We start from the raw sequence: 26,579 nt of genomic DNA on the forward strand, positions 1-26,579 counted from the left end.
TATTCATACCCTGTATAGTTATTCATCAGCTCTATCAACTGGCATGAGTCTTTTTCCTGGGAAACTAATGGGGGGTCCACCCCATCCTTGAGAAATGGACTTTGTAACCTCCTGGTGCATGAGGTAGGTAGGTAGAGCAGTTTATAAAAAGAACACACTCATAGTCGAGATATTTCATCTGTAGAGCAGCTGTTTTGACGACTTTTGAAAAAATAATCGAATTTCACAATTTACACAAAGGAAAAAGTACTCTGAAAACAATTATATATATAATTATACACATACACAGTAGTCTGATTGTAGGTGCAAATATTTTTCCGCCAGTCGTCATTATGTTATTGCCCTAAATTATTCTCCTCTAAAAATGAGGCTTACAGTTCAATGAGCAAGGAAAGTTGTGTGAGTGTACCACACCAGATTTTTATAATTGGAAACGTTTTTGACGAAATGAAACATTCCTAAATAATTCAAAATAGCTGAAGCTTTACACTATTTTCTCTCTATTTTATTTTGTGTTCAATTTTCTAGTTTTTCGAAATTTAATTTAAACGTGACTTTGACTATGACTACGACTACGCCCCGTTTCGGAAAGCCAATTTTCTGACTCCAGCTGTTTAAAGTCTAGAACTTAGTCAGTCCAGGCCAGTAGCGTAGCCAGGATTTTAAAATGGGGGGGGGGGGTTGACCAAAAATTTTGGGCACCCTATAGACTTTAGTGGAATTTGATGAGGGGGGGTGTAATCTTTGATTTTTGGGCCCCTTTTTCAGGCTCATGGGAGGGAGGTTGTAAACTGGAAACTCCCCCCTTACGCTACTGGTCCCCGCTAAAGAATAAAGACAGTCTTAAGGTCCATTGACGGCTTAAATTATGTATTCAGGTGAGGTGTGACCTTCCCTACCAACAAAATCTATACAAATTTACTATTTCAATAGGTTTAATGGTCCATTAGATTTAAGTGTCCTAGAACTTCGATATTTTCATTCAATAGTACAGGGTCTTTCTAAATGATGGACCCATTTTCAAAAATTGGTATTTATTAAAGTAAAAATGCAAAATGGACAACTTTTATACCAATGGAAAGAGAAAGTTTCAAAGTTTTTTTTAATACCTTACAAGTGTTCAATGTGGCCTCTGGCTGCTGCACGATCTGCGGGACCGTATCACTGCTGCCGTGCACTCAATAACACCATATACGCTTTCTCGCGTGTGGGACGAGTTTGGCTACCGCGTAGATGCAGTGCAGCAGTCGGAGGCCACATTAAACACTTGTAAGGTATTAGAAAAAACTTTGAAACTTTCTCTTTCCATTGGTATAAAGGTTGTCTATTTTGCATTTTTACTTTAATAAATACCAATTTTTAAATGGGTCCATCATTTAGAAAGACTCTGTATAGCAGCCACGTTCGATAATTTCATTCAATAGAAACAGTTTTGGCTTTATCCTGTTGATTCTCTCCCAATCATCAATTTGATAATGTGATTGTAGAATGTAATAAATAAATAGATAATACAGTAGCCACCATAAAAAACTACACACCAATTTGATTCTATATTTTATATAGAATTTTATGGGAGGACGTTATTTGATACGCGACAATAGAGCAGATCTCCTAGTCGACACCGTGAAGAGAGCTCTGATCAAATGCACAATCTGTGAGACAGAGAACTCCTGGGCCAGCGGTCCTTTTCCATCAGCCCACCTCTCTTCAACCTCCTTCAGACTGGACCCAAGTAGTTTGATGAGTTCGGTGAACTTTGACCACTGCTTGACGTGTTGGTAGATTTCCCCCGGCTCCTGAAATTCAGTTCAAGAAAGTAGGCTAAGTATACAAATGGAAATTACTGAGAAATTGCATTTCATCATCAAATGCTAACGAATTAATCTATACTATTGAACGAGCAATTTCTGTTTATATGTTTGTATTTCACCGGATCTCGAAAACGGCTCTAACGATTCTCACGAAATTCAGAACATAGTACCTAGGTTTATAATATAGATTATATATCGATTGCACTAGGTCTCATCCCTGGGAAAACTCGCTGAAGGACACGAAAAGGATAACAATTATTCATCCTTGGAAAAACAGATGATAATTTCGTCGTCTGTCGATAACAAATGAATATATTAGTCTTAACCCTATACTATTAAACTCGCAACTTCTTTTTATATGTTCAGATGTTTGGATGTTTAGATGTTTATATGTTTGTATTTCACCAGATCTCGAAAACGGCTTTAACGATTCTCACGAAATTCAGAACATAGTAGGTTTATAATATAAAAATTCGATTTCACTAGGTCTCATCCCTGGAAAAACTCGTTGAAGGACATTAAAAGAATAATTATTATTCATCCTAGGAAAAAAAGCTGATAATAATTATTTCATCGTCTGTTGATGATGGAAGTGAATGAGCGAGTTCATGTGTGAGGGACTGTGTCAAAATTATGACTCAGCTGTTGAACTTTTGTAATCATTCAATCAGGTACTTAGTGCCGGTTGCAAAAAAGCCGGGTTATTTTTAATCCGGATTGATTCCAGTAGATTGATTCCAAGTAGAACCAAGATTGAAGAAGTAGAACCAGTACATTAAGTAGAACCATCTTTTTGAAATGGTCTTCTCTGATTTGGTTCACGTGAAATTAATCAGGATTGAAATTTGACCGGCTTTAGTGCAACCGGGCCTTTGTGAAGGGACATTTTTGTCTCCTATCATATGGGATTATGCTTTGGGCTAATAGTGTTAAAGCCAATTCAATATTTGTCCTTCAGAAGAAGGCTATTAGAATCATATGTAATTTGCCTTTCAATGCTCTTTGTAGACCACATTTCATAGAACTTGGATTGCTGACATTGCCATCACTGTATGTTTTTAATATTTTATGTTATGTACAAAAAAATTTGGATAAATATGATACAAACCAACATCATAATTTAAATACACGAAATAGACATAGACTTGAAATTCCGCAATATAGCCATTCCAAATCTCAGAGAAACTGGCACTTCATGTCAATAAAATTATATAACTCCACACCAGACAAATTAAAGTTACTAGCATTCACTCAATTTAAAAATAAAATTAAATATGTATTAGTTAATGAATGTTTGTACACAGTAAATGATTTCTTTTCTAAAAACTGGGTACCATTTCTCTTATGATATAATGAGTAACTTGTGATCTATGCTTTACATTACTTGTTAATTTTATTTTGTATTTTTAAGACTGACTAATGAATAATAGTGATTTAAAAAGATGTATTTTGACGAAGTCGATGTATTTTTTGTAAATATTGAATGACTAATAAAATTCTATTCTATTCCTCTGGGAATTAATCTCAATTCACTGTGATTAGATAGAGCATTTCTGTATGAACTATGAATATTATTATAATTTCTTCGCCTTTCGTAATAATTTTTTTATGCTTTTGTACTCCAGAGCGAAGCTCGGTCCCCGATCTGAATTATTATTAAACGAAAATCCAAATTAAATACTGCAAATCACCCCGAAGACTTCTGCTACTGCAAATGTTGACAAGAGGGTAAACAGCTAGATGAAAATTCTATGAGCGCTACTATTCAAAAATTATTTGTCAGCCTGGGAATGTTCCCTAATTTCCATCTAGCTGTTTACCCTGTTGTCAATATTTGCATTAGCAGAAGTCTTCGAGGCGAATTACAGCATTTAATTTGGATTTTCGTTTAATAATAATTATTAAAGTAAGTACAATTGATGTAACTACTAAATATCATAAGTAAGAACGTATGTAGGTAAGCTTAAATATTTGTTTTGAATTTGTCACAACTACATATTTGTTGAAGTTACTACTGAAGTATCAGAAGTAAGTAAGGCTAGGCACACACCAGTTAGTCAAGACAAGACATAATCAGACACGTTTAGTCACAATACTTCACTGATTAGTCATTGCAATTAGACATGTCTTCATAAGCAACTATGAGAAGTATTGTGACTGATCATGTCTTGTCTTGCTTTGACTAACTGGTGTGCGCCTATCCTAAGTAGGTAGGTAAATTGAAAAAAATTATTGAATTTGTCACTAATATTATAGAGACATAATTGAGAACAACTTGCTTTCTGTTGTTCTATCTTCACAAATTTAGTTAGATTGTTTAAATTATTATATTAATGGTGACTCTTCAAGAGTATAAAGGTGCAAACAGACTTATGCGCCAAGAACACGGGAATTTCACTTTTCATTAGCTGATGCTATGCTTATCTATATATATGAAAGCGATATGGCACTCACTGACTGACTGACTCACTCACTCACTCACTCGCAGAACTAAAAATCTACCGGACCAAAAACGTTCAAATTTGGTAGGTATGTTCAGTTGGCCCTTTAGAGGCGCACTAAGAAATCTTTTGGCAATATTTTAACTCTAAGGGTGGTTTTTAAGGGTTTAAAGTTCGTCTTTTAGCATGTATATTCTTCTTATTCTCTTAATTATAATTAAAAAATGTCCATACCATATGCTAATATAGAACTATAATCTAGAGAGAGTAACTCTTCGAAACAGTTGTTAACTGGTAACTAAATTTATAATTTTGTCAGGTTGGCATTAAGTTGAGTTGACTTTGTTAGGTTGGCACCAAGTTGAAGATTGAAATGCATTTATCGCGGAAAAATTGATTGGACACTGGTACTTCAATCAGAGCTATTCCTGGGAATATTATATTACTAGCCGTCAGGCTCGCTTCGCTAGCCATATCCGTTTAGCCAGATGTTTAGTCTGGACCCCCGACTGGATCGTCCTAACATATGATAAAAATGCTCAAATGAAGATTTCAGGCGAGCGAAGCGAGCCTGCTGACCTCGTTCTTGGACGATCCAGTCGGGGGTCCAGGGGGCGGAGCCCCCTTGCTAGACGGATATGGCGAGCGAAGCGAGCCTGACGGCTAGTAATATATGTTTCTGTACAAATACAGATATAATAAGATTAGCATCAGCTGATAAAAAGTTAAATGCACGAGTTCCTGGTAACGCAGTCTCCAATTTTTTCCCACTGCCTTTATTACGTGGACCTCAATATAGGTGTTCATGATTCGAGGAATAAAATTGAAAGGCAGATAAACTGTCAATTATGCTGATAACCGATAAGTTTTCTAACAGCAATACTCACTTCAAAGACCGAAGTTATCTTTTCGACGATAATGTTGAAAACCCAGACCAAATCGACAGCCGTGTCTTCGGCTATATCACTAAAGCTGCAAACCCTCTCCGTCAATTCATCAACAAACTCGTTGCAAAGGTAACCTGTAATTTAAATAAAATATAAGAGGATACTTATGATTTCTATTTTATTTCAATAATAGTATAAGCCCTATAATGAAAAAGTGAATAGTAACCTGTAATTTAAGCCTAAAACCTGGTTTTCATTAGTAGAGTTACTTTTTTTTGTGTAGTTGAGAAGTTGATATTGTGGTAATTATTCATATTGTATGAAAAACACTAAGAAATTGTCAAAAAACCACTGATTTATTGATAATTAGAAAGACCGGTTTCGGTTATTACACCATTGTCAATCTCTGATAAACTAAAACTAAATACAAGAGCAGCATAATTTATACTAGTAGGCGAGTACTGCTATTGGTCGAGGGCATGAACGCCTGCCATTGGCCTAGCTAGACAGTCTCCTCCCCCTACACGGTGTGACAAAATGGCGGCTTAAGCAACAGAATCGCCATGATAATAAAATTTACTTTCAGTACAAAATAAGAACCAAGAAAACAAATGTGAAACATTTTCACATTTTCTTATTTTGTACTGAAAGTAAATTAAGAACCAAGAAAACAAATGTGAAACATTTTCACATTTTCTTATTTTGTACTGAAAGTAAATTTTATTATCATGACGATTCTGTTGCTTAAGCCGCCATTTTGTCACACCGTGTAGGGGGAGGAGACTGTCTAGCTAGGCCAATGGCAGGCGTTCATGCCCTCGACCAATAGCAGTACTCGCCTACTAGTATAAATTCTGCTGCTCTTGTATTTAGTTTTAGTTTATCAGAGATTGACAATGGTGTAATAACCGAAACCGGTCTTTCTAATTATCAATAAATCAGTGGTTTTTTGACAATTTCTTAGTGTTTTTCATTCAATTAGTAGAGTTAGGCTGCTCACACACCGATTAGTCAAGACAAGAATTAGTCACGTTTAGTCACAATACTTCACATAGTTGCTTATGGAGTCATGTCTAATTGCAATCAGTGTGAGTTGCATCATAAGGTGCGTACAGATATACGCGCCGCGAACATGAGCAATTCACTCACTTTTAATCAGCTGATGCCAAGCTTTTTATATCTGTATCTTACCGTTTCTGTAAAAATACAGATATAAAATACAGACATACAGTACGTCAATATTATACATACGTACAATACGATATAAAGTACAGACGTAAAATACAGCTGATTAAAAGTGAATTGCTCATGTTCGCGGCGCGTATATCTGTACGCACCTTATGATGCAACTCACACTGATTGCAATTAAACATGACTCATTGCAATTAGACATGACTCCATAAGAAACTATGTGAAGTATTGTGACTAAACGTGACTAGTCTTGTCTTGACTAATCGGTGTGTGACCAGCCTAACTCTACTAATGAAAACCAGGCTTTAGGCTTGAATTACAGGTTACTATTCACTGTATGTCATTTTGCAATTAGACATGACTCCATAAGCAACTATGTGAAGTATTGTGACTAAACGTGACTAGTCTTGTCTTGACTAATCGGTGTATGACCAGCCTTAGTGGAAGCGTTCCCTGGGCAAGTACTAATTATCTTGTGAACTCTCCCAATGAAAACGTTCATGGTAGAGTAGAGTCATGGTAGAGTAGAGTCATGGTAGAGTAGAGTCATGGTAGAGTAGAGTCATGGTAGAGTAGAGTCATGGTAGAGTAGTCATGGTAGAGTAGTCATGGTAGAGTAGAGTCATGGTAGAGTAGAGTCATGGTAGAGAAGTAGCTTGTAGTAGATTAGAGAGGGATAGCACAGTCGAATAGTACTCTACCACTTGCCTTCCCCCACCACCGCTTCTAACTCTACTCTACCACTACTATGGCTAATGAAGTCTCGAGCTAGTAGAGTCGTGCCGTAGGCTATCTAGATTAGTTCTGTTCACTAGACAACACACTTTACCTACTATTCTCAATTGTAATGAGAACAGTTACTCGACCAAGTAAGTAGAGTAGAGTTTAGACCACTTACTCTACTAGTGAGAAGCAGGCTTAAAGCTTAGGGTGTGATCACATAGGATACGTGTATCTAGGTTGGCTATATACAACCATAGAGAAATAATAGCGTAAGTAGATATCCCATGGTATAGGGCGTTTATGTCGCAACTTTTACTGTTATCTCAAGCCGATTACTGTCGATTATTGTCGATTTTTACTGTTTTGACTGGGTAAGAGTGTATGAACGGCACAATATGAGAGACTACCAGCGTCATAAAGCTTCACAGGAAAGAACTACGTGGACTATCAGCTTGAGATAACAGTAAAAGTTGCGACATAAACGCCCTATACCATGGGATATCTACTTACGCTATTATTTCTCTATGATAAAACCATGAGATCTAGAGTATAGATTCTTCATGGTATTGTTAATCTAGACAAACAAAAACTTCATGAAGATATCAATTGTTGATAAAGTTATTCAATTTACTAAAAATTACCAAAAATAACTTTCAGTTGAGTTATTTTTGGTAAATTGAATAACTTTCTCAAAAATCCATATTTTCAGAAAATTTTCATTTTACTACATCAACAATATCATGAAGAATTTAGCCTCTAAATCTCATGGATTTATCTCTTACCGAATTTGAAATGTTCTGTCACAAAAATTTAAACTTCGGGCGCTCATATCTCAAAAAGTAATGATCGGAAAAAAATATTTTCTTGAGAAAACTTTTTCATTTTGATAGCTTGATGATAGCTGGTGATATTTTTCAAAGTTTTTCGATTTGTATATTTATTTATTCATGGAGACAACAGGTAAAAACCCCATTTTGCCTCCTCCACAATTTTCAATAAAAAGTAGATAGAAAATATGAGAAAATAATAAATTATAAAAATAGCTAATTATAAAATTATGAGAATGAAATAAGACGAAAAATAGAAGAAATATACAGTCGTATATAGAATAATAAAAATACATTAACTGAATTCAATAAGAAAAAATGCACACATACCTCAGTAAACTATAATCATTACTAGACAAGAGGGTAGATCAAGTAGAGGGTCCTCTATCAAGTATAGACAAGAGGAAAAAAAGTGTCTGTGTAATGTACTACCAAATATTGAGAAACTCTGAAAAATATCACCAGTAGAAAGTTTATTTTTAGCCTTTGCACACCCTTAACCAAACGTGGTCCTAACCAAGCTTGCACTTGGCATAAGAATAAGAATTTTATTTGCCATTAAACATATAAACATCAATGCAATAGGCTTCGTCAACAAAATACAAATTTGAAATACATATTACAATATAATATATAACATGAAAACTAATTATAGCTCACAGTCTAGCAATACTACTAATATCACAGTCTAGAAATTCTCTTAAGTTATAAAATTGATTCTTTTTCAGCCAATTCTTTACCACTAATTTAAAGCTTTTTTCTTGCAAATTTCTTATTGCTATGGGGAGTTTATTAAACATTACATGCCTCTGATATACATATACGCATTCAATGTGATCATACCCCAAGTTTTAAATAGTGAGTTTGGTTTTTTACAGTTTCTTAAAAGCTTGGACTTTTTTAATTGTTTGAATCCATTTTAGAAGTATTTTTAAATTTTAAATGTGACATTTTAATATATAAATTTTATTAAAAAATTTCACTCACCTATGGATTTGCAGTAAGTATCGTTATTGAGAACATGTTGCCAGACATTCTGTAGGAGCTTTATCTGCCGACAACACTGCCGGATAGCTTTTTCTATGCTTTTAGGGAACTCATAACTGTCGTCTAGGCTTTGTTCCATCAATGTTACAATACCTGAAACCAAAGTAATTGCTACAATCAGGTACGATAATTTAGGTAAAAGAATAACCTACAATCTGAAAAATACTCAGGGCCGGGTTCCGAGCTCGGGATTTAGCTAAGTTCTAGACTTTAAACAGCTAGAGTCAGAAAATTGGCTTTCCGAAACGGGGCGTAGTCGTAGTCCAGGATTAAATTGAATTTCGAAAAACTAGAAATTCAACACAAAATAAAATGAAGAGAAAATAGTGTACAGTTTCAGTTATTTTGAATTATTTAGGAATGTTTCATTTCGTCAAGGAAAAACGTTTCCAATTATAGAAATGATAAAAATAAAGATTATCATAAAAACTACGACTTTCGGTAAGCCAATTTTCTGACTCCAGCTGCTGTTTACGGCCCGCCGCAAAGTAGACCCACGCTAATCCACTAAAAGCAACCCACACCGTGGGATGTTTTGTAAACCATTGCTATACACTAAGGCTATTCCAGACATCTGTGTAATACTTGAAATGAATAATCCACTTGTCAGCTGATTGATTATGAATAATTCTACAGCAATGGTTTACAAAACATCCCACGGCGTGGGTTACTTTTCGTGGATTAGCGTGGGTCTACTTTGCGGCGAGCCTAAAGACTAACACTTAGCTAAATCCCGAGCTCGGAAACCGGTCCTTAAAGAGTACTATAGTCAAAAAATAAATAAAAAATCGAATGCTCAAGAAAAAGGTATAGAAAGAAATGTAAGAAACACAATTTGTAACTTTTGAACATCTTGAAAGGATAATCAAAAATCTGGTGTGGTACACAACTTTCCCTGCTCATTGATCTACATAAGCCTCAGGATAATTATTTAGCGGAATAACATTATGCCGATTGGCGGCTAAATAATTAAATCTGCGATTATACTATTGTTATTGTGTTCAGAGTACATTTTCCTTTGTTTGAATTATGAAATTTGAGGATTTTTTAAAAGTTGTCAAAACAGCTGTTCAACAAATAAAATATAGACATGTGTTCTTTTGAATAAACTGCTCTACCTACCTACCTCACGCAAGAGGAGGATACAAAGTAAATTTCTCAAGGATGGGGTGGACCCCCTGTTAATTTCTCAGGGAGGAGACTCATGCCAGTTAAAAGAGCTGATATATAACTATACAGGGTATGAATTTGAAAAAAATCGGTCAAGTTATTTTTGAGAAAATCGTGATGGAAATTTAACAAAATTCATTCTTCTCAGGAATATTACGGAGCTCCTGCAATTTTTCCAGAAATGAGACTCAAGTCAGTTGATAGGGCTTATAAATAGTTATCTAGGGTATGAATTTGAAGAAAATCGTTAGAGCCATTTTCGAGAAAACCGTGAAAAACATGGTTTTTTAGCCATTATCCGCCATTTTTTCGGCCATGTTGAATTGAATTTTATTGTATTTATTATTGTCGGATCCTCATGGTATAAGGACCTTAAGATTAAAATTTCAAGTCAATCGGTTAATTAGGAATGGAGTTATCGTGTTCACAGACACACACACACACCCACACACACAGACCAACACCCAAAAATCATGTTTTTGGACATGTTTGGGGACCTTGAAACGTATAGAAAGCATGAAATTAGGGTACCTTAAATTTTTGGAAAGCAATACTTTCCTTACCTATGGTAATAGGGCAAGGAAAGTGAAAATATGATCTGACTTTAGGTTTGTAGAGCGTCAAATTCTCTTCAAAAACATTCTCCTCTATAATATGTATGAGGATCGTTCCGGAATTCAGTTGAACTATTTTTTAATAGTCCTGGACAAATTTTCAGGGAAGTTTTAGGTTTAGTGGCAATGCTGTAATAGTATATTTCGCACCTAGGGCCGAAAATGAGACTTTTCCGGCTGGAAATCGGTTTTCAAGTCCGAGGCCGTAGGCCGAGGACTAGAAAAGATTGAGAGCCGGAAAAACATTTTTGCCCATGGTGAGAACGTTATTTTTCGCCACACAGAAAAATAAACAATATAAATATGAGAATAATTGTTTATTAGGCACTTCCGAAAGCAAAACAGGAAGGTCATAGCTCTAGCAAATCTGAGGTAATCTGAATATCAGGAAATCGTTTAAGTATTTTTATTTTTTATTCTGATTTGTATAAATAACCTAAAAGATTATGTTCAATTATGTAAGAGGTTGAGTTTATACTTTTCATTCTTACAAATGACAATAAGATGATATTATTATAAAAACTACGACTTTCGGTAAGCCAATTTTCTGACTCCAGCTGCTGTTTACGGCCCGCCGCAAAGTAGACCCACGCTAATCCACTAAAAGCAACCCACACCGTGGGATGTTTTGTAAACCATTGCTATACACTAAGGCTATTCCAGACATCTGTGTAATACTTGAAATGAATAATCCACTTGTCAGCTGATTGATTATGAATAATTCTACAGCAATGGTTTACAAAACATCCCACGGCGTGGGTTACTTTTCGTGGATTAGCGTGGGTCTACTTTGCGGCGAGCCTAAAGTCTATCACTTAGCTAAATCCCGAGCTCGGAAACCGGTCCTTAAAGAGTACTATAGTCAAAAAAAAAAAATCGAATGCTCAAGAAAAAGTATAGAAAGAAATGTAAGAAACACAATTTGTAACTTTTGAACATCTTGAAAGGATAATCAAAAAATCTGGTGTGGTACACAACTTTCCTTGCTCATTGATCTATAAGCCTCATTAACGAGGATAATTTAGGGGAATAACATTATGCCGATTGGCGGCTATATAGCTAAAACTACGATTATACTATTGTTATTGTGTTCAGAGTACATTTTCCTTTGTTTGAATTATGAAATTTGAGGATTTTTTAAAAGTTGTCAAAACAGCTGTTCAACAAATAAAATATAGACATGTGTTCTTTTGAATAAACTGCTCTACCTACCTACCTCACGCAAGAGGAGGATACAAAGTAAATTTCTCAAGGATGGGGTGGACCCCCTGTTAATTTCTCAGGGAGGAGACTCATGCCAGTTAAAAGAGCTGATATATAACTATACAGGGTATGAATTTGAAAAAAATCGGTCAAGTTATTTTTGAGAAAATCGTGATGGAAATTTAACAAAATTCATTCTTCTCAGGAATATTACGGAGCTCCTGCAATTTTTCCAGAAATGAGACTCAAGTCAGTTGATAGGGCTTATAAATAGTTATCTAGGGTATGAATTTGAAGAAAATCGTTAGAGCCGTTTTCGAGAAAACCGTGAAAAACATGGTTTTTTAGCCATTATCCGCCATTTTTTCGGCCATGTTGAATTGAATTTTATTGTATTTATTATTGTCGGATCCTCATGGTATAAGGACCTTAAGATTAAAATTTCAAGTCAATCGGTTAATTAGGAATGGAGTTATCGTGTTCACAGACACACACACACACCCACACACACAGACCAACACCCAAAAATCATGTTTTTGGACATGTTTGGGGACCTTGAAACGTATAGAAAGCATGAAATTAGGGTACCTTAAATTTTTGGAAAGCAATACTTTCCTTACCTATGGTAATAGGGCAAGGAAAGTGAAAATATGATCTGACTTTAGGTTTGTAGAGCGTCAAATTCTCTTCAAAAACATTCTCCTCTATAATATGTATGAGGATCGTTCCGGAATTCAGTTGAACTATTTTTTAATAGTCCTGGACAAATTTTCAGGGAAGTTTTAGGCTTTGTTCCATCAATGTTACAATACCTGAAACCAAAGTAATTGCTACAATCAGGTACGATAATTTAGGTAAAAGAATAACCTACAATCTGAAAAATACTCAGGGCCGGGTTCCGAGCTCGGGATTTAGCTAAGTTCTAGACTTTAAACAGCTAGAGTCAGAAAATTGGCTTTCCGAAACGGGGCGTAGTCGTAGTCCAGGATTAAATTGAATTTCGAAAAACTAGAAATTCAACACAAAATAAAATGAAGAGAAAATAGTGTACAGTTTCAGTTATTTTGAATTATTTAGGAATGTTTCATTTCGTCAAGGAAAAACGTTTCCAATTATAGAAATGATAAAAATAAAGATTATCATAAAAACTACGACTTTCGGTAAGCCAATTTTCTGACTCCAGCTGCTGTTTACGGCCCGCCGCAAAGTAGACCCACGCTAATCCACTAAAAGCAACCCACACCGTGGGATGTTTTGTAAACCATTGCTATACACTAAGGCTATTCCAGACATCTGTGTAATACTTGAAATGAATAATCCACTTGTCAGCTGATTGATTATGAATAATTCTACAGCAATGGTTTACAAAACATCCCACGGCGTGGGTTACTTTTCGTGGATTAGCGTGGGTCTACTTTGCGGCGAGCCTAAAGTCTATCACTTAGCTAAATCCCGAGCTCGGAAACCGGTCCTTAAAGAGTACTATAGTCAAAAAAAAAAAATCGAATGCTCAAGAAAAAGTATAGAAAGAAATGTAAGAAACACAATTTGTAACTTTTGAACATCTTGAAAGGATAATCAAAAAATCTGGTGTGGTACACAACTTTCCTTGCTCATTGATCTATAAGCCTCATTAACGAGGATAATTTAGGGGAATAACATTATGCCGATTGGCGGCTATATAGCTAAAACTACGATTATACTATTGTTATTGTGTTCAGAGTACATTTTCCTTTGTTTGAATTATGAAATTTGAGGATTTTTTAAAAGTTGTCAAAACAGCTGTTCAACAAATAAAATATAGACATGTGTTCTTTTGAATAAACTGCTCTACCTACCTACCTCACGCAAGAGGAGGATACAAAGTAAATTTCTCAAGGATGGGGTGGACCCCCTGTTAATTTCTCAGGGAGGAGACTCATGCCAGTTAAAAGAGCTGATATATAACTATACAGGGTATGAATTTGAAAAAAATCGGTCAAGTTATTTTTGAGAAAATCGTGATGGAAATTTAACAAAATTCATTCTTCTCAGGAATATTACGGAGCTCCTGCAATTTTTCCAGAAATGAGACTCAAGTCAGTTGATAGGGCTTATAAATAGTTATCTAGGGTATGAATTTGAAGAAAATCGTTAGAGCCATTTTCGAGAAAACCGTGAAAAACATGGTTTTTTAGCCATTATCCGCCATTTTTTCGGCCATGTTGAATTGAATTTTATTGTATTTATTATTGTCGGATCCTCATGGTATAAGGACCTTAAGATTAAAATTTCAAGTCAATCGGTTAATTAGGAATGGAGTTATCGTGTTCACAGACACACACACACACCCACACACACAGACCAACACCCAAAAATCATGTTTTTGGACATGTTTGGGGACCTTGAAACGTATAGAAAGCATGAAATTAGGGTACCTTAAATTTTTTGGAAAGCAATACTTTCCTTACCTATGGTAATAGGGCAAGGAAAGTGAAAATATGATCTGACTTTAGGTTTGTAGAGCGTCAAATTCTCTTCAAAAACATTCTCCTCTATAATATGTATGAGGATCGTTCCGGAATTCAGTTGAACTATTTTTTAATAGTCCTGGACAAATTTTCAGGGAAGTTTTAGGTTTAGTGGCAATGCTGTAATAGTATATTTCGCACCTAGGGCCGAAAATGAGACTTTTCCGGCTGGAAATCGGTTTTCAAGTCCGAGGCCGTAGGCCGAGGACTAGAAAAGATTGAGAGCCGGAAAAACATTTTTGCCCATGGTGAGAACGTTATTTTTCGCCACACAGAAAAATAAACAATATAAATATGAGAATAATTGTTTATTAGGCACTTCCGAAAGCAAAACAGGAAGGTCATAGCTCTAGCAAATCTGAGGTAATCTGAATATCAGGAAATTGTTCAAGTATTTTTATTTTTTATTTTGATTTGTATAAATAACCTAAAAGATTATGTTCAATTATGTAAGAGGTTGAGTTTATACTTTTCATTCTTACAAATGACAATAAGATGATATTATTATAAATGTTTTGATTCTTGAATAATAAACACAAATAATGAAAAGTTTTTTGATCAGCTGTTTTAGCACACTTGAAATTTGGCCAATCTGAATGTCAACGTCAACAATGCTTGTTGTCGTTGACTTCGGAAGTTTAGTTTAGAAGTTCTATCCTACTCTGAAAATCGAATTTGAATAGTTTATAATATATATCTGTATTTCAATCATTCAAATAAAATGATAGTATATTATTGCAGAATACTTTATTCAATTCTAGAAGCATAAACTGGTTCCGTTTCATAAACTTGTAAAAACGTTCAGCAACATGGATATTGCCCAAGTAGTTCCAAAATTATCCACCAGGTTTTGTGATAAACGAAGTACTATGAGGTTTGGTTTTAGATTCTATTATACTCTGAAAATTGAATTTTAATAGTTTATAATATCTTATTTGTATTTCATTCATCCAAATAGAATGATAGTATCTTATTTCAAAATACTTTATTCAATTCTAGAAGCATAAACTGATTCCGTTTCATAAACCATTTTGCAAACACGTTCACATCAAATCAGAATCAGCTGACTTCAAGGTTATCTTACAGCCCTAGGGCCGTAAAAATTTTACCGGCCTGGTCAGAAAACAATCATTTTCGGCCTCCATATGACGCACGAAAACCAGCTCATTACATCCAAGTGGGGCGAAAAATTACATGCGGATGCCATGGTTCATTCTTCAGTTAGGAGCAATCCAATATGGAGCTACCACTCAGTTCTACAAAAGTGTAAAGATACTGTTTGCCTATAGTGAGGTCCACGTTATAATGGCGGTGGAGAAAGATAGGAGAAAGATGTTGCCGATCCTCTGTCTTGTCAATGCCTTTATAGACGGTAGCTGATACAGGTTTATTGATGTAATATTAACTGTTCATTCTCGTTTAAAATAATCGATTTTATTTTATTAAGCAAGGAATTATATTTTTGAATAATTTCCTAATGAATTTTCATGATCAAGATCGAATATTCTGTTAATTAATAATTAATTCTACTTTGTTAAAAGACGATCTAGCAACAGATCAAAGTGAGAAAGAGATAGCGCTATCCGCTTTGTTGAATGATAGACAAGGATAGCAAGGATTGCTAATCAAACACTGCCATTATAACGTGGACCTCACTATAAACTCAGTGTTTGAAAGAATCTTGTTTTTCTTCAATCTTTGTCTGCTTCTACCGCCAAATGGAAAATGTGTAGTATTATCCGTTTTCAATGAGAAAGAATAAAAATGCGACTCATATTCACCACAAGTTGTGTAGTTTGTATAACTAATTTCAATATTTGAAGAGATTTGTTAATGAATCACGTTTGGTGCCTTCAGACATCTTCGACAATAGAAATAAAAAATTCTGTAATTTAACTGTTGTTAGGTATTTTGTAGTTTTTTATTTCAATTTATTAAAAACACACAAAACAAGACAAAACAAAATTACAAAGATTTGCGAAACAAATAAAACACAATAAAATGTTACAAATATAAAAAAACAATGGGCTTAGTGTTTGGGTGTGTTGGAGAAGAGAAAAAAAAGAGAGGAAGGTACCTAGCCAACTATGGTTTCCCATGTAATAGGCAGGCAAAGAAGAGAAGAGAAGTAATGAGGAAAAAAAGGAAGGGAGAAATGGGGGGAAGGAAGAAAACAGAGGAATAGGTACTCAAAATAAAGGTAAGCGAGTCCACTGAAAAATGAAAAAACTGATGAAAAAACAATGCTGGAGCAGAAATCTCGAGTCATATATCTAAATGGAAGAAGAAATTACTGTATGTCCAGTTTTTTATATCCAGTTTAATTTTTCCACTGATCTTATTGTCCATGAGAAAGTGATTTGGAATGAGGTTTATTATTCTAGTACCTATGTAAATTAATTGCCTCCTTATACATTCAATATCAGTGTTATAGATTACATATTTGTTAGCAGTGGCCCTTAGATTATAATAATTAAGAGTAGAGTTTATTGTGAGAGGAAAATCGGATCTATATTTTATTAAGTACTCAATTACGGTTTTTATGTATAATTGACGTATAGTCATGACCTCAAAATCACTAAAAACCATATCCGTTGGATAGAGCCTGGGTTTGCTTAATATAGTTTTAATTATCAGTTTTTGTGCTACAAATAATTCAGCAATATGACAGTTGAAACAGCTTCTCCAAACAACTATGCCATACTGCAGAATTGACTCGACTAGAGCATGATACATCATTTTCAGGTGGTTCTTATTAAGAAATCTCTTAACTTGATAAAATTTAAAAGATAAATATCTAATTTTTCTACATATGTATTTAATATGAACATCCCATTTAAGGTTTCCATCAATTATAATTCCCAAATACTTAGTATTATTGACTTTTTAATGGTGGGATAATCACAATTACCCAAGTTTAAATTGCACTGAGAATGGAGTCTCAAATCTTGATTCTCGTTAGGCTGTCCTACTCTATTTGCAGAGAAAGTTATGTAATTAGTTTTTCAATATTTAAACTTAAGGTATTCTTATCTAACCACTTCTTAATTAAAAGCATATTATTTTCAGCTGTGGTATGAACTTCGTTCCATGAATTACCGTGAAAAATAGCTGCAGTATCATCTGCAAAGGATATCACAGTTGAGTTTAGAAGTCTTAAATTTAAAAAGTCATTTACATAGAGTATGAAAAGGATGGGAGAAAGTACAGTACCTTGAGGAAGACCATAAGAAGTTAAGTTAGTTACACTAGATTGATCATTTATGGTTAGGGACTGGGTTCTATTACTCAAATAGCTTTTGAACAATTTAAGCGAGACTCTTCTGAAACCATAGGACTCCAGTTTATTGAACAAAGTATCATGAGGAATTGTATCAAAAGCTTTGCGTATATCCAGGAAGACCGCAATAGTTTTTTTATTGGAGTTTATTTTATCAGATAAAGTATTGATGAATTTTATTAGAGCGTCAGATGTACTTTTACCATTTTGGAAACCGAATTGGTTCTTGTTGACTATTTTGTTAAGATTCAAGAAAGAAACAACTCTTGACTTTATTAGTTTCTCCATTATTTTAGCAAGGTTGCTGATAAGACTAATCGGTCTATAATTACAGGAATTAAAACATGATGCTCAGTTTCTCAGTCGTATAATAAACAACGCTATAGCTATTAATTCAATAAATTCTTATTGGTTTCTTAAACATATTTTATAGAATCCATAGCAATGGAACGATTCATCTGTTCAATTAATCTAGCAACATGGCATGATCCCAAAACGGCCACTTTCATAAACAAACTTGGTTCCGGTTGTACAAAAGCCGTTTAAATTTTAATCGTGATTAACCCACAAGACCCAATCAGAGAAGCCGTCCAATCAAAAAGGCCTTTTATGATTGGTTCTCGTGAAATTAATCACGGTTAAAATTCAACCGGCTTTTGTGCAACCGGCACACATTATTTGAAAAATTCCGATAATCTGGCAACTCACCAGAATCTCTGACAATGTCGATTAAGATCTTTTTCTGCGTATTGAGCTGGTTTTTGAGCACATTGATGCCAGTTGCTTGCAGAGTGGGTACCAGATCGCAGAACAATAATATCTTCTGAGCCTCCATCTTGTCTTTGGCCACGTCTTCCAGCAGGCTCCTGTATTGCACGCCCAGGGTGGCCAGCCTGTGCGCGATGTAGCAGCAATTGTTGTAGAAAAAGGCTGTCAACAAAATTTAGAAAAATAAATAAAAAAGACACAAATTTTATACAATCATTGGGACAAACGGAGGAGTTATGATAGTTCTAAGTCATATATTATCATGAAATCAGATGTGGTTTCATTTAGCTCAAATTTACTTGAAAGCGGTTGATTATAGAATAGAATAGAATAAAATAGAATAGAATAGAATAGAATAGAATAGAATAGAATAGAATAGAATAGAATAGAATAGAATAGAATAGAATAGAATAGAATAGAGTAGAGTAGAATAGAATAGAATAGAACGGAATAGAATAGAGTAGAGTAGAATAGAATAGAATGGAATGGAATGGAATAGAATAGAATAGAATAGAATAGAATAGAATAGAAAAGAAAGTATAAGCCCCAACATGATGTCACAACTTGACATATAGGCCAGTCATATAATAAATTAAATACTACAACTTATATCACAAATATACATATACAGGACGACACAGAATAACGGAAATTTTAAAAACGCCATAAAACATTAGTGGGAAGGGCAAAAATGATTTTATTCAAACTAATGTGAAGTTCAAGACTTGCCATTTGAGAATTATTAATAGCATCTATCACTTTTTAACAATTACGGTACTTCGTCAAGATGGCTTCCTCCTGCACGAATACACTCTTGAAATCTGTGTTGACGATTCCTCATTTATCGCTGCTACATCTGCGTTTCCTGTCCACCTGCGATTTTCTGTTTGTGGAGCTATCTCAAATCAAACGTTGTCACAACTTGACCAATAACTGTGGTTGAATCATAACAGACAATTCAAAATGAAGTTAAGAATATCCCAGCTGAAATGTTGCAGCAATCGTTCAGGAATCTCAACACAGATTTCAAGAGTGTATTCGTGCATCTTAAAGAAGTAATTGTCAAAAAGTGATCGATGTTACTGATAACTCTCAAATGGCAAGTCTTGAACTTTACATTAGTTTGAATAGAATCATTTTTGCCCTTTCCGCTAATGTTTTACGGCGCTTTCAAATGTTACCGTTATTCTGTGTCACTCTGTATTAATAATAAGCCAAATTTACATAGCTTTATAGCTATAATGCTCTGGGTCTTGGATTTAGATTTTAAAATCCCCTACACATAGTTTTTTGTCAAGAAATTCTTTAACTGAGTAGAAGGGGTTACTCAAGAAGAAAATCTCTAGACTCTGTTTGAAACTTCTTTACAGAGTTGTCTCACCTCAGTAGGAAGTCTGTTCATCAATTTAATTGCAGCATTTAATGGACTTTGATCTATGGAATCTGCTTCTGTTAACATTGATCAAATTGTCACCTGGTCATATGGGACATATATATGAATCATATATTTATCTCATATTGATCAGGATTTTAGAGTTTTAATTTAGAAAAGTTTAATGAACAGTGTATTTGTCTTTGAACAATTCTTGTCATCGACAGAAAGATTATTTATTTCATTTGTTGTCAAAATTAATGTAGCTTCTCTTTTGTTTTTAATAACAAACGTGCCGCTTGTGCGACAGATAAAAATATGTACTGAAATGGCTTTCATGTTTGGCATTGACTGAGTTATATTTAATACCCAAAATTTTTCTTTTGGTCGTTGTGTGTGAGCTCGTTCGATAGGACTGTGAGTAAAGTCCGGCTGTTCTGGTGAAGGGGATAGATTTTGCTCTTCGGGCAGTTTAAAGAGAATTGTATAATTGAATAGGACGGGATCTGAACCCATTTCATTAGATCAGTTATTTTGATTTTTAATTAATAATTAACGCCGCGAAATACCAGTGGATGCCAAAGTGGGAAGCCATTTTCAAAAAGGTAGGTGACTACTGAGTCATTGTTCTTAAATTTTTCATAACCACAAACATTGAATCCTCATTAGCAGCAAAGCGAGTAGCCCCTGAAATATTCATCTGATTATTATTATTTCGTAATTTCTAATTATAATTCTAATTTTGTAATAAATAATTTATTGTTTTGTTTTAAATATCAAAAACCTGTACGATCTTTTCTTGTGGTTTTTTTTTCATTTTCCCACCCTTACATATTTGGTGAAGGCAAATATATTGCTTACAAAATGACTAGATCTAGTGTTATGCGAATGTGTTGTGCTTCTCAACTCCTTTTACCTCGATTTTCAAATATAATAGGCATTGCAATATGTATAACGAATGGAGCGTTAATATTCGCAGAATATTCCATAGACTACTAGGAAAATTATGCAGATACAAGAGGAATACATTGATATTCTCTACAAACTGAGCTTCAACCGAGCGAATTTGATCGACAAACGAAGAAGTTATGATAGTTCAAAGTCATATATTATCAGGAAGTCAGAGATGGTTTCATTCAGCTTAAGTTTACGTGAAAGCGGTTGATTCTACATGGAAAATAATGAGGATACAAAAGAAAGACATTGATATTCTCTTCAAACTGAGATTCAACCGAGCACATTCGATCGACAAACGAAGGAGTTATGATAGTTCAAAGTCATATATTATCAGGAAGTCAGAGATGGTTTCATTCAGCTCAAGTTTACGTGAAATCATTCAATAATAACCTACACAGTGTACCGATAGCAACAACAAAGGAATAGTCCCACATGAGTTAATAGAACCTCATCCCTATATTGATTGCAATGCCATTTCTTTATATATATTGGTTAGAAGTGGACTCACTTACAAATTTTGCTCATATATTTTTCCCTTTTTTCTTCTCCCATTCTTCGTTTTTGTAGAGAGTTAGTGGGGAGGATATTTTTAATATTCTTTCCGAAGAATGGACATTGATATGTCCAAAGCTCCGCCAATTTATGTAGATGCATAACAATATAATTTTCTATAGTTATTATATTACAAATTGCTTTTTCATATGATATACAGTTCAATAATTATTTTCTTAGTCTATATTATGTAAATTCATCTATAATTTTGCTGTATTGTAAGCTATTGTATATAAGTGTATAAGCCAGTATATATTGTAATCTACATAAATAAAGTAGCCTACTCAATCAATCAATCTTCCCTTTTTCGCTCCTCTTCACCCTTCATTCCTCACTTTTTACCCTCTACCAGCTTATTACATGGGAAATGTTTTTCTTTATTATATTTGTTAGAAGTGGACGCACCGTACAAATTTTGCTCACATATTTTTCCTATCTTCTTCTGACATTCTTCCCCTTTTCGCTCATCTTCACTCTTTATTCCTCACTTTTATACCCTCTACCAGCTTATTACATGGGAAATGTTTTTCTTTGAAATGGTTTTATTTATAATATTTGTTAGAAGTGGACTCACAAATTTTGCACACATATTTTTCCTATCTTCTTCTGACATTCTTCCCTTTTTCACTCCTCTTCGCCCTTCATTCCTCACTTTTACACCCTCTACCAGCATATTACATGGGAAACCATAGTTGGCTAGGCATTTTCCTCCTTTCTTTCTTTTCAACACACCCCACCATGAGGCCTGTTATTTTTGTATTTTGATTGTGTTGTTTTGTATTTTGATCTCTTCTGTGTATCTTGTGTCAAATTGAATAAAATGATTGATATTGATACAACAAGAATTTCTTTATTGGAAAGATAAATAACGATTGTTTCTCATGTTTTTCATCTGAAAAATTGAGAAAAATTAGCTATTGATTCAAACCTAAACCAATGCTTGTATCCTAGATATATCTGAATTTTCAGCTCTAGAATAACAACCAATTTTATTCAAATTGTCAAATAAGAAACCAGCATCGCATTTTTATTTTTGTAACCTAATTGAAATTTTTCAATTGGCCTCACCCTTGGTTTTCCGAGTTACAGGAGAAATCGTTGAACCTTTATTATCATAGAGAAATGTAAATATTTTATTTATTTATTTTGAGATAAATAAGAGAGCGCAAGGATAATATCCCATAATTGCTCTCTTAACACATAATACAGGTAAACCATTGAAAATGCAATATTTTATACAAATACTAAAAGAAATAAAGTCTTTACGAAAAGTCTCTCTGAAAAAAGCAGTCAAATGTCTTATGCTATCTTTTCTGTGTGGTATTTATTACCATAGAGAAATTATAGCACAAGACGATATCCATTAGTATAGGGTGTTTATGTTTCAATTTTCAATGTTAAGGCTGTGCAAAGGCTAAAAATAAACTTCCTACTCGTGATATTTTTCCAAGTTTTTCGATTTGTATATCATCAAGCTTATCAAGCTATCAAAATGAGAAAGTTTTCTCAGGAAAACATTTTTTTTCCTATCATTACTTTTTAAGATATGAGCGACTGAAGTTTGAATTTTTGGGACAGAACATTTCAAATTCAGTACGATATAAATCCATGAGATTTAGAGGATGGATTCTTCATGGTATTGTTGATCTAGTAAAACAAAAATTTTCTGAAAATATAAATTTTTGGAAAAGTTATTCAATTTACCAAAAATAACTTTATTTTTGGTAATTTTCAGTAAATTGAATAACTATGTTGAAAATTGATATTTTCAGAAACTTTTTGTTTTACTAGATCAAACATACCTTGTAGAATCTATCCTCTAAATCTCATGGATTTATCTCTTACCGAATTTGAAATGTTCTGTCCCAAAAATTTAAACTTTAGGTGCTCATATCTCAAAAAGTAATGATCAGAAAAAATGTTTTTCTGAAAAAACTTTTTCATTTTGATAGCTTGATGACATACAAACCAAAAAAACTTTGAAAAATATCACGAGTAAAAAGTTTATTTTTAGCCTTTGCACAGCCTTATCTCAAGTTGATAGTATTAGTACTTATTTTTCGTGAAGCTATGTGACGCTGGTAGTCTCTCATACTGTGCCGTTCTTACACTCTCACCCAGCCAGAACAGTAATAAAAGACAGTAGTCGACAGTAATCGGCTTGAGTTAACAAAAATCGGTTTGAAATTTGGAACATGAATGTCTCATACCATATATTCATGCTATATTTCTCAATGGTATTACTCAGTAACAAATCATTATTTCTGAACCTAGGAACTTCCTTCTTACTTGTGCTACATAATGAACTCCCAAGATATTGCCGTATAGGTTTCAATCACCTTTTTATATTTATTTTAAAAAAATTATTTGCTTATTAAAAACATACCTGATTGCTGAGGAATCGTTTCTAGAAGGTTCTTATGGTGCAGCGGCACAATATCACAGTACATACTCAGTATATGTCTTGATCTATGATATAAAGTTCTGAAAATTAGTTCCGATGAAGCTATTGCCGATTCCTGGAACATATCTTCAATAAGCTGCATCAGTTCATACGTAGATTTACTGGAAAATTAATAATTCCATTAGAACACTGTTCAAGTTAATATTTCAGACTATGTGTAACCTTATCTAAATTTGGGAGAGGAATAGCACAAGGTTATCTTATTTTTTCTCTCCCTATCATTTTTTATGATGAATCAATAAAGACACATAAGCCATATCAACTAATTGCTCATAGAAAGTTAGTTGAATATAATATCTCGTATTTTTCTCACACTATACTCAAAATTTGAATTATTTATTTATTCATTTACAATGCAAATGGCACTAATGCAATAACATTATAGAAGATAAAATAATAAGGTTTACTGGATGAGATTAATAAATGCTGAGCATTTCAAAATTTCTTCCAGTTTGAAATATATCTTGCAAGTTATTCCGTTGTCTTTTTCGTTAGGGCTACTCTTGAATAGAAATGAAAAATAAAAATATAAGTACCCTTTTTTTAAATTGTTTACTTACGACAAGTTTCGCCCATGATGCCATTATCAAGGTCATTTATTCAATGAATATATATCACCATATATATAGCACCATATTTCACTTTCAATCCTTATTTACATGGTCTTCTCAATTATGTATTTGGCAATAAAAATATCGAGTTTCATACATTACAACACTAATTTCTAATTATTATTAAACGAAAATCCCAATTAAAAGCTGTAAATCACCCCGAAGACTTCTGCTACTGCAAATATTGACAACAGGGTAAACAGCTAGATGGAAATTCGATGAGCGCTACTATACAAAAATTATTTGTCAGTCCGGGAAACGAACCCAGTACCTCCTAATTGCCGGTAAGGAATGCTTACCCTTACACCAAACTGACAATCTCTGGATAGCAGCGCTCATTTTATACAAAGCCATAGCGGCCAGCCAGTCCACAGATGGAAATAAATTGAATTGGAAGTTGTATCTGTTCAAATGCTAGTTAATGATTAATTATTATTAAACGAAAATCCCAATTAAATGCTGTAAATCACATCGAAGAATTTGCTACTGTAAATATTACCAACAGGGTAAACAGCTAGATATTCCCGGGCTGACAAATAATTTTCGTATAGTAGCGCTCATCGAATTTCCATCTAGCTGTTTAACCTGTTGTCAGTATTTACAGTAGCAGGAGTCTTCGATGTGATTTACAGCATTTAATAGGGATTTTCGTTTAATAATAATTATTCATTAATTAGCATTTGAACAAATGCAACTTCCAATTTATTTCCATCTGTAGACTAACTTTTAAATCTCTTTTAAACTTCCCACTGAGCAATGGAACAACAGATGCACTCAACTTTTGGAAGTGGAAGACTGTAAAAATGCATAAATGTAAAAATGAGTAAAAGGACATATCTTAATATTCAGTAATTAAAATTACTTGTAATAATAAAATTGAATTAATTAGAACAAGTTTATGTATACGCACCTTATTTGACAATAAGGGAACTGAAAGGTATTCGGGCTGATGTGAGTGAGAAAGACTGTACTACTTTTTCTCTCTCCACTGACCTGGAAAAAATAGTTTCTGTTTAATTTTACTAAAGTATATTGTTTTTGAAGACACTTTCTTGTTCAATGTGCATAGAAAGCATGCTGCAATAGTTATTTGTGCAACTAGTGCGCAAAGTGACAGTTTGCTGCACCGAAAGAAACGTTTACGCCCGAGCCGTAGGCGAGCAGAGGAACTTTGCGCACGTATTTCACATTAAGTTTTTCCTACAGTTACCATTGAATATGAAAAGTGGGTAATTATGGGTAAAATTGCCTGAAATGCATCAAATGTTTTTCTGTGTAATTTTATTATTGATAAAAACCTTAATTTATTGTCAAATTGAATAAAAATGTTGTCCTTGGTTATAATATATACTTAATAATTTGCTCGTTGTGCTTCGTTGCACCTCTGCTCACTATAGCAGCCCAGTCACTGTTACCAACTCCATTTTGATTTTGCTGCACTGTTGCTCCATATAACCTACTAAGTATTTTGCGTTGCCATTTGGAAATCTGGAGTGCAGAAAAATTTTTCCCGCACTAGAGCGGAAAAGTGATTCTTTGCGTTCTGTAATCAGTGCAGTAATGGCCACTTTTCAAGGTAACTGTAGGAAAATGTAAATTTTTCAATTATAAATACTTTTTAAGATGACAATTTGATTGAAAAGTAAAATGTACATTTTGTACAGTACAGTCATATTAAGCGTGATGCCACTATACATCTATAGGTGTCTGTACATCATCAGCGTGATGCCTGTAATGTTGAAATACAAATATACCAGCCAAGTAGTCAGCACTTGAAAAGAAAGCAATTCATATTCTAAATTGAAAATAAATTATAATTCATGAAAGATTACATAAACTTGAAGAAAAATAATCCATAAATGAAAATACTATCAGTATGAAATGATAATAGATTGATAAATCCCTCTATTTGTCTTTTTTTCTTTAGGGCTACTTCTATATAATAAGAGAGAGTAGGGTTGTGTTTGTTCGTGTGTTCGTTTGTTCGCATCAAAACATGTAAACTTGTGGATTGCATACCGGAAGAACGGGAATGATTTAGATCTCCAAATTTTGAACATAGATTCTAAAAATATCAATCTCGTGCACCTGGAAGCCCAAATTTCAATTTTCCTTCTAGATTTTTCAGAATTAATGTTTAAATTCACCTAT

At 33.9% G+C, this 26,579-nt stretch overlaps 1 protein-coding gene across 2 annotated transcripts in view; it reads right to left on the reverse strand.

Annotated features, from left to right (window-relative positions):
• Positions 1–508: 508 nt before the first annotated feature.
• The window catches only part of LOC111057408 (centromere/kinetochore protein zw10 homolog), a 44,142-nt gene continuing 18,071 nt past the window's right edge, over positions 509–26,579 (reverse strand). For both annotated transcript variants that reach the window (XM_039425617.1, XM_039425618.1), the window contains 6 exons: positions 25,339–25,421; positions 23,740–23,918; positions 18,413–18,634; positions 8,868–9,020; positions 5,140–5,273; positions 509–1,796 (listed from right to left, as the gene is read on the reverse strand). In XM_039425617.1, coding sequence (XP_039281551.1) covers positions 1,581–1,796; positions 5,140–5,273; positions 8,868–9,020; positions 18,413–18,634; positions 23,740–23,918; positions 25,339–25,421 — 987 coding nt within the window. In that variant the 3' untranslated portion in view covers positions 509–1,580. The remainder of the gene's footprint in view (positions 1,797–5,139; positions 5,274–8,867; positions 9,021–18,412; positions 18,635–23,739; positions 23,919–25,338; positions 25,422–26,579) is intronic.

This window comes from Nilaparvata lugens, chromosome 4, assembly GCF_014356525.2.
Source record: "Nilaparvata lugens isolate BPH chromosome 4, ASM1435652v1, whole genome shotgun sequence".
Classification (NCBI taxonomy): Eukaryota; Metazoa; Arthropoda; class Insecta; order Hemiptera; family Delphacidae; genus Nilaparvata; species Nilaparvata lugens.